The sequence below is a fragment of the Photinus pyralis genome, unplaced genomic scaffold, assembly GCF_008802855.1.
Source record: "Photinus pyralis isolate 1611_PpyrPB1 unplaced genomic scaffold, Ppyr1.3 Ppyr1.4_LG8, whole genome shotgun sequence".
NCBI lineage: Eukaryota > Metazoa > Arthropoda > Insecta > Coleoptera > Lampyridae > Photinus > Photinus pyralis.
Genome location: NW_022170819.1, coordinates 18,202,879 through 18,218,662, shown reverse-complemented (window position 1 = coordinate 18,218,662; position 15,784 = coordinate 18,202,879). Strand labels below are relative to the sequence as shown.

At 36.1% G+C, this 15,784-nt stretch overlaps 1 protein-coding gene across 1 annotated transcript in view; it reads left to right on the top strand.

Annotated features, from left to right (window-relative positions):
• The first annotated feature begins 202 nt into the window (after positions 1-202).
• LOC116179437 overlaps positions 203-15,784 on the top strand; it is a 16,257-nt gene continuing 675 nt past the window's right edge. The window contains exon 1 of the mRNA XM_031499229.1: positions 203-287. Coding sequence (XP_031355089.1) covers positions 203-287 — 85 coding nt within the window. The remainder of the gene's footprint in view (positions 288-15,784) is intronic.

The window sequence follows — 15,784 nt, the reverse complement described above, 5'->3', positions numbered from 1 at the left end:
ATGACGTTTTAGGACGCGCGACTGTTTTATGGTCCATGGACGAGAATGCATCGACTGAGCTGGAAGCTTTTATCGGCTAGTTAAATATGACCGCATTGCACTAAAGTACAATATTTATGCAGCTCGCCTTTTCGAGTGGAAAAGTGGTTGTGCGCGTGTGATCCTTTTTGAGCGGAATTATGCGTTTGTGAATATCGTTACAATGATCCGTGACGCTCAGGTGTTTGCGTTTTTAGTTGTGTTAGTTCTTCTGCAATTCGCGCTCGGAAGTCCTCCTCCCAGAAAAAGTAAGTCTCTATAATTTGGGGAAAATGTTTTTCGCCATTCCGACTAAATACAATAGCAAAGTTTCCGGAATTTAAAGCTTAATTTTGGCGTTAAATGCGTGTGAGTGTGCGCGGGTAATATTTTCCCTTTCGAGTTTATGTATTTTAATTCATTTTCGCGTATGTAACTGTTTTTTCATGGCATTACATAATATTTACCCCTTGCTTTAATGGATTTCCTCTTAATTACTACGTTACATTTTAAAACGCCCCAAAACATGTTTAATTAAACTCCGCTCTGCGAATTTTTGACTTTTAGTGTTGATTAAATAACTTTCGACTTCAGTTTTGCGATGCGATTCAGAGTCAAGAGTCTGTAATATCTGCTTTAAATGCCACTTAGGGCAACAAGCTAGTAAAACTCTATTGTCTATAGGCGGGCTTTGTTACTAAACAGGTTGCTATTTCTCAGTTTTCGCATTGAATTGGAGTTTACGCCTGTTTGGTTCGGGGCCCTGTTTGCTTTCTCTAGTATATTTCCTTTCTGGTGTGTTTTGAAAGGAGACCAAACGTATGGACCAAGTTGTATATTTTCTCTTGCAGTGCACACACCAAAACCTGCATCTATATTTAAGGAACACAAAATTTGAACACGATTGCTTTTTCTGTGGATACGGAACATCGTTATGAAATTGCTGATTAGCATTTCAAGGATCTTTGAAACCAGGAACTCCACAAATGTATGAACCTTGGAAAAGTGAACATGGAAAGAGTGCGACAAGGGGTGGAAGCTAACCGTACGTAATGTACGCGCTCTTGACATGTGAAGTCTTTTCAATAAAATCATACCTCTTTTTATGAAAATGCATCAGCGTAAGGAGTGAAGTGCAAAAAGTAACGAATTACCGGCAAACACTAGATCCTGGACCAATTGTCAATATGGTGACAAAGAACAACACCGAACTGCAGAATTATGCCTTCAGTCTGTAAGAATTGGTATGTCTGACTAGAAATATCCATACTACACCATAGTTCAAACCCGAAATAACTATGGTTGTGCCCCTCGGGGGTATCGACTGCGAAAAAACACGAGTTTTACTGTGCCAATTTTCGGAAAGATGAAATTCTTACCATTAAAGTACTATATTGCCTTATTACTGTTATACTTTTGACTTTTTATAACCAAGTCAAGTATATAATTGAAAGGAATCGTTGAAATCACTTGTAATAGCACAGGGCCTATCCATCGTTTTATATGGGTAACGTTCAACAAATTAGAGACAAGCTGAAATTTGGCAAGGTACTTTGTTATAAGGGTCTAAACACCCTCTGAAACCCCAGCGTCGAGGCGTTGAGCCCGTCACCCTAAAACCATCCCTTACGTGGGATAAAATCAACCTTTTTTGAAATGTTTCTCTAAAACTAAGGATTTTAAGAAAAATCAGTCCAGGAGGCAGCGACATTTTTTGTGCACTCATTTCTACAAAGCTGATATTGTGCCATTTTATTGTTTTGATAGTACAACTAAACAAAACGGTAGTCTACCGCGTCGGCGGTGTTGCCTAAATTTACAACAATGTTCTAAGCATGTTAATAAATAATATGTACATGCCTCATTTCTACAAGAATGAAAGTTTGTACAGTAATTAAGTATATCTAAAAATTTTCCGAGAGCAGCCGCTGCACTGCTCTGCTAAAAGTACCTCTAAATTATTATATACACGGGCATAAAATAAAAATATTTCAAAAACGAACATAGGAAATAAACATGGGAAAAAGGTTCTTTGCAGATCGTTGCTCCCCAAGATAATTTAGGTCTTAGCGGGTTTGTAATGACACCAATCGAAAGAAGACTTTTTTTTATCTAATGATATACGAATTAGTTCATTTTCAGTTGTATTTCTTATTATTAAGAGATTGTTTATAATTTTGTATTGCTGTGTGTCTGTCCGTCTGCCTGTTCGTCTGTCCGTGTGCACGATAACTCATAACTGAATAATCTAATTGACATTCCCCATTATGTGTCAAAATTTAATGCTACTGTTCATAGAAAATCGTGAACAAAAGTACCAGTTTCCATACGATTTTTTGACAAAAAAAGCCCGGTAATTTGATAACTACGCAAAAAATTTAATTGACTAACCTGTTGAGAAGCGAGATGTTTTAGTTTTCAGTCTATGAATTTGAACGTTTTTCGTATTTAGGTTTTTGCCCAAAGTTTTCAACTTGTAATATTATTTCTAGGTAATTTTTGTGGTGATGGCATTTTCAAAATTGCTGTACATAAAGTCGAATTTGTGGTTGAATTGGAGTTTTCGCAAAAAATGTTTGAATGGGGTTGGAATACTTCTCGTTTCTTTGAACGTTTGATTGCAGTACGAGGTAGAAGGGCCATCTTCTTTGTAATTTAAATCTTGAAAAAATGTATCAGTCATTTTAACGACAAAAAATAACCTGGTTACCTTGTTTTGAGTAACGCAAAGGAACTGAATTGATTCTTAATTACTTTCGATTGCCGCTTTTGTAAATATCACATGAATTAAAGAGCCAAACGATTTTATATTTTAATTCTTCATCGTCTAGCCCGGCAATAACAGAATTTCCACAATTAATTTTCCTTGCCGTCATTCGAGGTTTGTTTTTTATAGGAAATTTAAAATAACTTATGTTTTTAGATTTCATTATTTTATCAAAAATTCGGCAATAACTCCAATTACCAAAATCATGTTAAGCCATGAAAATTTTCTAACGAATTGGCACAGAGGGGGGGGGGGGGCGCTCATTAAAATGCATGGAAAACAAATATCGCGTACAGTAACTATTTACGCGCGATCGGTAGACCATTTTTTTTTGTTTCTTATGACATCCACTTTTTCCAACAAATAAAAATAAAATAAGTTCAATCGGATAATTTTTTATGCATCTTGCGTGGGTGGTAGACTTGTGATAGCAACGCTTCCAGCTCGGTAGACTATTACCATACTTCATTTTTAGGTATATCTAATTACTGTACAAACTTTCATTCTTGTAGAAATGAGGCATGTACATATTATTTATTAACATGCTTAGAAAATTGTTGCAAATTTAGGCAACACCGCCGACGCGGTAGACTACCGATTTGTTTACTTGTACTATCAAAACAATAAAATGGCACAATATCAGCTTTGTATAAATGAGTGCACAACAAATGTCGCTGCCTCCTGGACAAAATCGTTTTGAGTTTCTATGTATGGCGCTGGGTGTATCGCACCCCGAAAAAGCGTGTATGAAGAGAATGGATCTACTGTAGGGGAGTTCTTGTAGTTATGTGGTAGAAGACCCCTATTCTTGAACCGCTCGAGAATCGGCGAGTGTGTGACTTTTTCATCGGCGACTCCCTCGCTCACCAAATTTCGTATCATCCCCTAATTTTACGAAAAAAAAAGGCAGGTACGGCTACTTTGAATAGCACCGGAGATTGGAAACATTGGCGCAAAGTGTCAAGAATCTACGAAATTATGAAAATCGCTCGACATGACGTCACTCACTCACACGGAAGTCACGTTCAAGAATAGGGGTTGAGAATAACTTCATCTCAGGCTTGATAAAAAAATTGTTTTGCTTGGGGGAGTAAGTGCAATTAGCAGAACGACGAGATCTACATCCTCACCAATCACTACCTGGCTATTCTTCCATCCACATCTCCTGTAACTCAAAAACTTAAAAACTGTGATTTTTTTAAGAAAGTTTATAGAATCAAAGTTGTAGCAAACTTAATGATCTTTTATTTAGATGCAAAGAATTGTTTTCTATGGCGTACTGTTTTCGAATTGTAAATAAAATGTGTCCATCAAAGCCACGGTCTCCCCCCTCGCCCCTCTAACACAGGGGTATAGTCGGGAAGGCTTTATTATATGTTGATCAGGAGACCTTCTGCTACACATTCCAGAAGGAATTGGTAATACATTATTTAATTCCCCTGTTTGTCATTTTTTGATCTATTCTTACTGGATTATTAAGGAGGATCGGAATAACTATGGTTATGCCTAGGGAATGCAATACCGGGATCGCGGGATCCCGAAATACCGGGATCCCGCAGCATTTTTGCGAGATTAATATTTAATCTTTAAATGTTCTAGCTATCATAGTATATAAACTATATCAGTGTCGTCAATTAATCCCGCACATAAATGAAGCGGGATCCCGCGGGATTTGCGGGACTAAGGAATTTGGCGATCAAGGGGACCACTCTGTGTCCTTTGTTAATGAAACGCATAACTGAGGTGTTAATTTTTAAATAATTGTTAAACTTTTTTCGTTAAAAATATACTATGATTTTTGAGGCACTTTAGAAGTTCACCTTTTTTTTTTGAGTTCTAAGTTGGGCTGAAGGAACTGTTTTGTTAAATATTGTGATAATTAGCGATTTATTTTAATACAGAAGTTAACCGCACATAATTGCTTATTTGCAAATTTATTTAAAGTTTTGCGGGATCCCGCAAATACCGGGATCCCGCGGGATGAACATCTAACAATCCTGCAAATACCGGGATTGAGATTTTGCTGCGGGATTGCATTCCCTAGCTGTAACTTTTGAACTAGTAGCCCAATCTTGGAACTGTTTGAAATTATGGATTCTACAGGCCACATTCTATAAGAAAAATTTTTTCCCGGGTCGATCTGAGACAATTTTTTTTTCGGGGCTCAAAAAAAGGCAGTGTATAACCTTCCTTTTTTACCAAAAATCGACTACACCAAAATTTCTCGGGAAAATACTTTTTCTTATTAATTTTGGTGCGTAGAATCCAAAACAATTCGTACTTTTTCGATCAGACTTCTCAATCAAAAGTTATAGACTAGAAACCAATTTCGAAAGAAAATTCAAAGGGCTGTAACTAGGGAATGCAATACCGGGATCGTGGGATCTCGAAATACCGGGATCCCGCAGCATTTTTAATCCCGCACATAAATGGAGCGGGATCCCGCGGGATTTGCGGGACTGAGGAATTTGTCGACCAAGGGGACGACGCTGTTTGCTTTGTTAATGAAACTAATGAAACGCATAACGGAGAAATTATTTTTAAAATAATTGTTAAACTTTTTTCGTTAAAAATGTACTATGATTTTTGAGGCACTTTAGAAGTTCACCTTTTTGTGCTTTACAGGTGAGGTTTTTTTGAGTTCTAAGTTAGGCCGAAGGTACTTTTTTGTTAAATATTGTGATAATTAGCGATTTATTTTAATACAGAAGTTAACCGCACAGAATTCCTTATTTGCAAATTTATTTAAAGTTTTGCGGGATCCCGCGGGATTAACATCTAACAATCCAGCAAATACCGGGATTAAGATTTTGCTGCGGGATTGCATTCCCTAGTTATGCCCCTTGGCTTACTATACCTTTGTTTGATTTTCATTTAACGATTATATCTCCGTTATTTTCTGCGGAAGCCTGTTTTGATATTAATACTTTCTCTGACTACGTGTTGATCCCCCTTTTACTAAAAATTAATTAAAATTCGAGTTTAAATTTAAATGTTGACATTGCAGATCTATAATATGTACATCTTTACAGTGTCCTGTTGAGATCATTTACGAAATTACCCTCAATTGTGACGTCAATTACCTATTGTTTATGTTGTATCCCAATCAAGTGTTTTATTTCTTTAGCTGATCAAGACCAGAACAGGAAACTCTTATTAGTTGGCCTTGTTTCCCCGTTTTTGGTAAGTAGGTAATCTCCCCTTCGTTAAAAAACGGCACCCCTGTGGGCGGATGGTTATAAGCCGATGCGGTTAGTGGCGTTTTGAAAATCAAAGCATTTACTTCACATTTTAATCAAAAAAGAAAAAAAAAGAGAAATATATATGCTAGACGCAAAAGGGATTGCTCCAAAGAAAAATGTTTCACTTCTTTTAAAATTCATAAAAAGTATAGCATTTGCTTTAAAACTGAAGGATTTACTTCAGAAAATGTGCATCTACTCCGAAGAAGCTTTTGTAGATTTTATTCGTATACGTGCCAAAGATGCCTATCATTTTTGCAAATTCATTTGTAAAATGTTAGCTCTTTATCTCACTTAAACTGGTTGTCTGGCTACCTAGCAGTAAATGAGGTACCGTAGAAGAACGCTTGTAGAAAGAAGAGGAGTGTACATGCACCTACGGATCCGTATAAGTACCTATAATTAACAACTTTAGGGACGGGGCTACATGATGTAGGGTTGGCAACATCTGGGCGCGCGCCGTCCCGAGCGTGGTTTACTAACGTGGTGATTTTTCAGTTTTTTTCCTATCTTAATTCTACAGTTTTAGTCCGATTGCTTTCAAACTGGTGTCGTCAGAAATACCCTGTAAATGCGCACAACCCCTGTGTGACGGAGATTTCTTTTTTTCTTAGGAAGAAATCGGCCCCTTTTTCAAGACGCGCGTCTTCGATGGGTAGTCGACTTCGGGCACCCAAAAGTTACCTTCTGCTTCGAATTTTATCACGGGGTTTAAATTTTCTTAAAGCTCGAATCGCGGTCACTGTTTCTCGTGTCGCCAATAGAAGCTCGGGCTATAGAAGTGCCCAAAAAATGAGTGCGGTTGTTAGCGAAATCCAAAGAAAAGAACGGGGAAGTAAGAAGTGGGTACCGACAGAGGTACCGACAGAAGAAATGTGGTACCTTTTGACAAGATCTTATTGATCAAGTTAAAACTGGTTAACAGAATATTGATCTGCCACACAAAAATGCGCTGAAGTACCCTCGATCTCACACGAGGACTTTGATAATTTTTTAAAATCCTAACTGTCCATCTCCATGGTGGATGGCTCACTGCCCACAGTGCAAAGAGTGCTAAAAAACAAGGAAAAACATCTAATTTAAAATGGGAAAGTGAAAAAACGAGGGACTTTTAATGAGCTTCTTATTGATTGTCGCACCGTGTGTCTGAAACATTTAATTTAAAAACATGGAGTTCATAGTTGACCGAGCCGCAGTGACATCAGATCAAACAAATTGAAAATGTCTGCCATAATTAACCGGAACATTAAAAATTGTTTGATATTTAGCTTGAATTGAAAACTTGTATATAGCTTTGACTCTATTTCAATGTAGTTCATTAAGCTACATAAACAAACAAAAAGTTATTTCATCGTTTATAATTATGTAGAGGAAATGGAAGTAAACATGGTACGGGCACTCATCGAAATTAATTGTACGGTCGTCGTCTATTTAATTTTGTATCTAAATAAAGCGAAAAATGTTGCTTTGTGTTTTATAATCGAGTCGAATACCGGAACTAATATTGATTTTCATCTCGGGCGCTTACCTATATGAGAAAATAAAGTTGCCACGTTATGAAAAATGGCTGTCAGTCGCTGCATTATTGAAAGGCAGTCGAAATTAACTGTTCAATAGACTCTCATATTAATAACATAAAATTAAACTTTGACTATAAAACGCTGCGAAATTTAATAACCATACCCCCTCCCCAAGGGCGAAATTTTAAACTTGCCACGTCGCAATTTAATTAAATTGACAGTAAATCTTCAAAAAGGGATCAATTTGCAAGTTTATCAGATACAAGTCGGGCAGCTTTCATGAAGGATTATGAATAGAAAACCCTTTCGGTTATCTACTAGCTCTTAGACCATAGCAAATAATTAAAGGAAGACGAAAGTAAACTGTTTAAGCGCGTGTCCAGATACGGATAAATTAATAGGGTAACCGAGGAAACATTTTTCACTTCCACCGAGATAGTGGCGCAAAATTTATAATGAAGCGAAGGCTTAGTATCGGAAACTAATGTACAGCAGAATATGAAATCTCTTTCAGCAAGATAAGTGAACTAAAAAACAAGGTGGAACGAGTGGGAGAGATAAAGCTTCCACCGAAAACTAATATCGTGTTTCAATTTCAATGCATTCAAACAACGGCTCTGGAACAAAGTCTTTAGTCGAGGTAGTCGAAATCAATCTATTGAGAGTACGATACACGGATGCATTGTTCTCGAAATAATTGTTTTATTATCAAAATTTCAGCAGGGAACGTACGCTTCCATATAGACGATTGTTATCGCATGTAGGAGGTATGTACTAGCGATGGTTTCGTCTTCAGGCCAATTATATTGGCTTAGAACTGAGGAATTGTTACAGCTTTTCGAGTATTATACGAAAACCGTATTTGTTACGTAGTACGCTGTACTTTTGCTCATTTTCCGTTACTTTCCTTGTAATTTAATCTACGCTAATTTTAAATGAATACTTCGTGAATTAGAAATCTAAACTATTTGCTTTAGACGATTTCCAGTTCCAGCACAACATTTTTTTAAATCAAAATCAATTATGTGCACGGCAAGGAGTTCCATTTTTATTTGACATGCGATGGAAGCAAATAGTTACATTCAGAAGAAATACAAGAAGACGAAAGTAGCAAGCAAACCATACAATAACGCCTTATGAAACAAATAAAGCAGAAGCCGATCAATTTCTTGAAGAGACCACTCCTTAACGTTCGGTATGACTGAACGTTTTGCACGGGAGTAAATTCATCTTATCAGTCACGAGACGCTTTAAGTATACTACTTGTATTAGGTACTCATCATCTCTGAAATTGACTAATATACACATTTTATTGAGCGTAGTTAATGGTTTCGAAGCGTATAAAATGAATTTAAAATTGTTGTTAACTTGACGCAATAATTCGTCGCGATTATAACAGTATAAGTGATGAAAAATCAAGCGGACCGATAACTAGGTTGTATTAATTATTAACGATCCTCGAGGTCGTTTATAATTTTGTATTGCTGTTCGTCTGTCCGTCTGTCCGTGTGCACGATAACTTTGTGTAGAAACGTCCGATCGCTTTGAAAATCGACACACATTTTCTTCAGGATATAAGACAGGTATAGAAAGGAATTTTAGAAACAGTAAAGGAAGGTATGAACTTTCAATGCAAATTACCATAAAAATTGCTGGCAAATGTATTGGGATCATACCCACAATTTTGGGTAGTTTATAGGACGTAATTTTAAATTTCTTTATTATGATAACTAATGAAACATGGAAACGATGATTTCTAACTGTAGATGCAATAAATTCTTAGCTAAAAACTCAAAAAGGTATTCATTCTAAGCAATAAATACCCAATATCACAGAAATATGACCACACCTAGCTTAGGGTCGGTCGGTTTATCAAATAGATTTTATACAGGGGGTTCCTAAATAGTATGTAAATACGGAAGGGGATATTTCTGGGCTTATTTAATGACTAAAAGTTCATATAAACATAAGTCCACAAATGCTTTCGTCACCGATTTACAGGGTGTTAAAATTTGAAGATTTTCCTGCAGTTTTTGAGATATTTCGTTCAAATTTGAAATGTAAGTTACGCTGAAGGGCTTAAATGTGTTGTGTTTTCAGGGGATATGTTGCATTTTTTTTTACTTCTGAACTTTTTTCGATACCAAAATTATTACTACCAAGTACAAGGGCAACTTCACATAACAAATCGCAACTCGATCGTATACACCACAGGCGGCATAACAAATCGAGGTATAATAATAATCCGCAGGCTTTTCTATGAAAAGATACGTTAATTTTTTTTGTAGAGATGGCGATTTTTGGACTACTAAAATAGCGGAGAAGTTATCTCAGTTTTATTACAATTCGTTGATCCCAGAATTGGTCGATCTACAAAGAAACAGAGGGCAAGATCCTCGAAGAACTATATCACTTGACGGCGATGCATTAATATTATGTAATAAGGTTTTGTTTTTTAATTGCATTTAAAAGATATTAACATTGTTTGTAATTTTTTTAAAAATAACATTTACCTAATGCCTATGAGTTCATTCACTGTTATTTTTATGTTTTACATTCATTAAAAATTCATCGCAATAAATTCATCCATATTTATTATTATCATTACGGATCATTATTGGTCAATTTACCTGTTTCTGATTTACGGTCCTAAAATGAGTTTTATTTTCACAGAATGTATAAAAAGTGTTTAAAGTGGCGCCTCTATTAATTAATGGAGCTAGGAAAGTGATTAAATCGAAAAGATTCCTTCAACATTGTCCCGCAAATATACAGGGTGATTCCTATAGTACCTGCCACCGTTTGGGAGCGTATAGGGGGTGCCTAGGGGAGTATTTTGATATAGGACACTTGGGGTCGGAAATCTAAAACAAGGGCGCCAGAACCAAATTTATCTTCTGGAATTTCACGCCTGTATGTAGGCAACCCAACCGACCGACGTTTCGCGCGGAGCGATGCAGAGCGAGTTAGCGCGAGGAAGCGACATGGGAGGGAAGGAGGGAAACGACAGTCAAAAGCAACAACGTTTACAAGCGTTCAACGTGGCCACCGTTGTTCTCAATGCACTTCCTACATCTAGCCAACTATTATTATACTATTGCCATAGTGTTTATTCACTTGATACGCGTCGTTGCAGACGGGATTTCGTGGGTTTAAACAAAATTCTGATCAAGTGTCAGCCACACATCGCCTCCTGAGATCGCTCTGTGTGCACCGCCGGCCGGTTGGGTTGCCTACCTACAGGCGCGAAATTCCAGAAGGTACATTTGGCTCTGGCACCCTTATTTTAGATTTCCGACCCCAAGTGTCCTATATCAAAATACTCCCCTACGCACCACCTACACGCTCCCAAACGGTGGCAGGTACTATAGGAATCACCCTGTATACTTAGTAGGCTTAAAAAACAGCGGAAAATATAAAAAGTTACATGTATACTCCCAATGAAAGTATAATCCTCAATTAGACAACATGGCAAAAAGGTACGTACCAATAATATTTAAAGGAATATAACAGATAATTAGCAGAGATACAAAGGCGACCTTCAATTTATCTCTATATATAAAAATGAACCCCTGTTTTTTCTGGTCACGCAATAACTTTAGAACGACTTTACCGATTTCATTCATCTTTTTTTTAAAAGTTTTCTAATGCTGTGTAGAATACGGCAAGAAAAACTAAGAAAATCGCGCAGAAAATTGGAAAATTGGAGAAAACTTAACGACTATTTAAACATCGCGCGTTTGACGGTGCGGCAGCAATTGTTTTAACAGCTACATCGATCGGCATATATCCGCCAAAAAATTAATTTGTGTTCTGTCAATTCGGTCGGAAAGTTTATCCAGATTTCAGTGAGTTTTTTGAGAAATGTTGATGTTATTTCACTTCAATCACGCCTTTTATACGAGTATTAAAAGTTTAATATACCTAATATCCATTTTTGGTAAGTGTTGAATGTTGATAGCCTAAACACGTGGTATACATAGTCATACAGAAACACTAGGGAATTAATTTCTATTTTCAGTTGAATTTTAGTTTTTTCAAGATGGTACTAATCAGACGTACAAACATGGCACCAACTTAGGTCGCAGAATTTGTAATCCTATACAAGTCAAACATACCGGATGGTGCACGGTAAGTAGGAATAGGGATTTAAGATGGGAAATTAGTTTTATGCAATATCCTGCCCTCCTGTACATTTTACAGAAAAAACTGTAGAGTTTAAAGTTATTCAGAATTAAAAGGTGCATACAAAACTGTTTTGACATGTTTTATTAAGCTTTTGGTATACCCGCAAAGCTTTTGGTATACCCGCAAATTTAAAAATAAATTTCAACATTTCTAGCCCTGGATCGCCAAAAGCAACGTAGAAGTGAGTGCGTTTATTTTTTATTATTTTGGGGAGAGATGGGGAGATTTTGGGGCAAGTGTATCAAAATCTCTTTTCCGGCTAAACGGTTGAACCGATTGGAACCAAATTTGGTACACATATTCTTAGACATAAAAGGGCAGAATCGCGCATGCGCAGGTGGGGCGGGTGATACCTGCGCTAGGCACAGCGAATTTCTTGAAATAATTTTTTGTTATTATTTATTCCAGTTCAAATTGATTAGGAGTGCATAGCTAGGAAAGAGGACAACGTCCGTCGGGTCAGCTAGTTTATTATAAAATATTTTCTCATTTTATACGTAATTTCAGATTCAGTTCATAGGCGCCATGAGATCTAAATCTATATATTTACCTTATTTGTGGCAACAGAAATGTGTGGTTTTATGACTTTTTCCTTATTTGGGCACTAGATTATTGAAAGTTTTATTGTAACTCGGAAAAAACTGGAAGATTTTTAATTTTTCTATATGGCACCCGACTAGGGCCAATAGACCATCGTATGTTTTTAGTTGGGTTTTGTACTGTACCGGATACCATTTGCTGTAACTTACTTTTCTCGCATTGCATCGGTTTTCGTTTTGTCTAACCTTTCATAAATATTGTTTCAAGTTCTTTTATATTTACGATTTTTCGTATTATTCCAACCAATTAGCTCCAAAAGTAGTCTAAACTACATATTGTTGTCATTTCACTCAACGAGATCAAGTGTAGAAACGGCATTTTGCCAGTTTTTCTTCGTTTTTTGTTTATAACAAATGTTCCGGGAGTTTCCGGTCAGGGGGACTACGATTTTCGGATTCAGCGGATTTTTTTTTACATAGCACTTGGTTTCGTTAAGTGAACACAACAACCAGCTCAAATCATCATTTGACTTTGTAAATTTGACTGGACTGTAAATTTGGCCGTGATACTATGTGCCGTTCTCTAGATAATATACGGGGGTGAGTTTTTCAACGCCTTGGACGGCCGTGCAAAGGGGTGTTTTTCTTGAATATTAATTGTGGAATTGTTATCAAGCTCTCACGTAAATATCATCGTGATACTATGTGCCGTTCTCGAGATAATATACGGGGGTGAGTTTTTCAACCCCTTGGACGGCCGTGCACGGGAATGTTTTTTTTAAATATTAATTGTAGAATTGTTATCAAGCTCTCACGTAAATTTGGTCGTGATACTATGTGCCGTTCTCGCGATAATATACGGGGGTGTGTTTTTCAACCCCTTGAATAGCGGTGCAACGGGATCATATGTATTCTAAATTATTATTATTGATTATTATTTTTAATTCTGTAACAATGTATTGACATTGACATTTGTATTGTAAAGACAATTTATACTTCGGGCGTCTTCGGAAATTTGGTCTGCTGGAAATGGCCCGCTCTTTTCACAACGGTCTCTTTTATTAGGCGGGATTCGTAAAAAGGGGCAAATATAAGTTTGTATGCGACATCGCGATCATTCCCATCGCATATTCCGGTATAACGTCTGGTTAAGCCGGAAATCGAGGCAATTTTTGTTTTCCAAATACAATGGCTATGTCTTTTTAAGATCCTTGAAATCAATCTGCAGTACGATACGACACATCATATACGCCGTGTGCGGACATTTCGCTCCCGGATAATTCGCAGCCGGACCATTCGCACTCGAAAAATTCGCTCCCGAATAATTCACACCCGGATAATTCTGTAAATCCTTGGTTTATTAAAATTAAATATTTTTAAGAGGCTACTAGACGATTGCCTTTACAGAATTTGAAAAGACACCGATAACACAGATTGCACTTCATAAAGAAACAATAAGAGAAATATCGTAATGACATCCTTTCTATTATTTCTGGAAGATGAATAGGGTTTATTACAAGGTAAAAGTAATTAGGTCCGAAAACTCAGGTTTAAGTACGTATGACCACAACTAATTAGAACTTTAACGCCTGTATAGTATCTTCATTCTTGAACGTTTGACAGAGTGGTATTTTAAAATTTATCTGAGCACGGGTTTTGATTTTGCGTATACTTTTTTTTAATTTTAAATAATTTTATTTCTGGTGGTAGTGCTGTGGTGGTGTTCAGAAAAGGTAAGTTTCCAGTTTTCTTAGAACCAGTTTTACGTTTCTTTGATCACATATGGCTATATGTTGATTATTGGTGACTGAGTAAAATTACACTAACTGCTTATTTTTTTGCGTTATCTTTGCTACAATTGTGGTAGTGAATGAACTTAAAAGTTTTTTTTTGATTTTCTTACTGTTATTTATTTTATAGTTTGAAGAGATACATGGAAAAATTCTGGCATTTTTTTAAGAGATTGTTAATAATCAAAACAGTAAGGGTTTTGAAAATCTTGAAACGTTTTAGGAACAGGTCGATATTGATGATTTTTTCTTTTAAATGTTTGTAAATATTAAGTACCTATATACTTCCTTTTTAATTTTTGTATGGCATATACCTAGTACTGAAGCAAAACCCTTAGCATTGGCAATTGCGCAACAAGGAAGATAGGACATCATTGGAAAGGCTTTCCTTCTCTGAATTTGGTGAGACTATAATTTTTTAGATTTGATATTTTCGAAATATTTGAAAAGTAAGTTGAGGGTGCGCTGTTGTTTATGTCATTGGAAGGATGTTGGGCCGATCACTATGTAATAGAAGCTAATGCGATCGTGCGTCAAAATTATGCAGTTACAAGTGGTATAAAAAAGAGAAAACTTGTACCTGCAACGTCGAATGCGCTGGAAATGAAACAACTAAACCAAAATAATTACATATCCGAATTCAGAGATGGGCGATTTTACCAACAATGCATCATTTAAGATTTTAAGGGTTGCACTGTTAGCGATGCGAGACAAAGACATCAGTGAGCAAGTTTTATTTTAGACACTGTTTCCATCCATGATCAATTTGACGTGCCAAAGCGTTTTTTGAAAATTATTTTAATTTACAGAAATAGCTATGTATGGTTTCTAATGCACCACCGTATATTATTTAGCTTCGAAGAAATAACACCAAAATCTCCCCATTAAAATTGTTATAATAATAAATGGGTAGATTTTGGTGTTATTTCTCTTCACAATTTCAGTATATTATTTAAATAATAGCCATATAATTTATAGCAAGATCAATTTTTTTCACGATATTTATCAACATTTTTTGCTTGTTTCGTTACTTTACAGTTCTTATCTCTTTAATTTTACTCTCAAGAATCTATTTGTTTTACGTTCAAATATGATTATAATTTACTTGAGATTCTTTTAAGACAATAAATACGTATTTCGTTATGTGTCCTTTAAATGGACGACATCGAAGGTTAGAGAACTAGGAAACTTAACTTGCAGCTATTAACAAATAATAATTGTTAAAATTTTATTTAGACTTTTATATTCCTATTGAAATATTATTTGTACGTGCTAAAAGGTTTCCTTTCCAAATGAAAAAAACCTTGATTGTGAATGGGTACAATAAAACTGGGTAAATAGGTTTCAGAAATGTCAGGTGTCAGTTTTGCTGATAGACAGATATCAACGTTTAGCAGCATCCGTCTACTTGTGAACATGAGTGCATGGACAATTTACATCACGGATGAGTGTCTTTTTACCTTTCTTTTTGTTTTTTTTTAAAATAAATTTTCATTCATGGTACCTTTAGCAAGTGTTCTCATGTTTAATAATAATAATAATAATAATAATCACGAAGATGGAAACGGACAGGACAGCATACAGAGGTAAACTATATCACGCGTTCATTACACAATACCCACATTTAGCACACTTGACAGAACAACGCATTGCAGACCAACGTAGAGTTATCATTAAAAATACACTCCTTACATTAGACACACAGGAACAAATCAGGCAC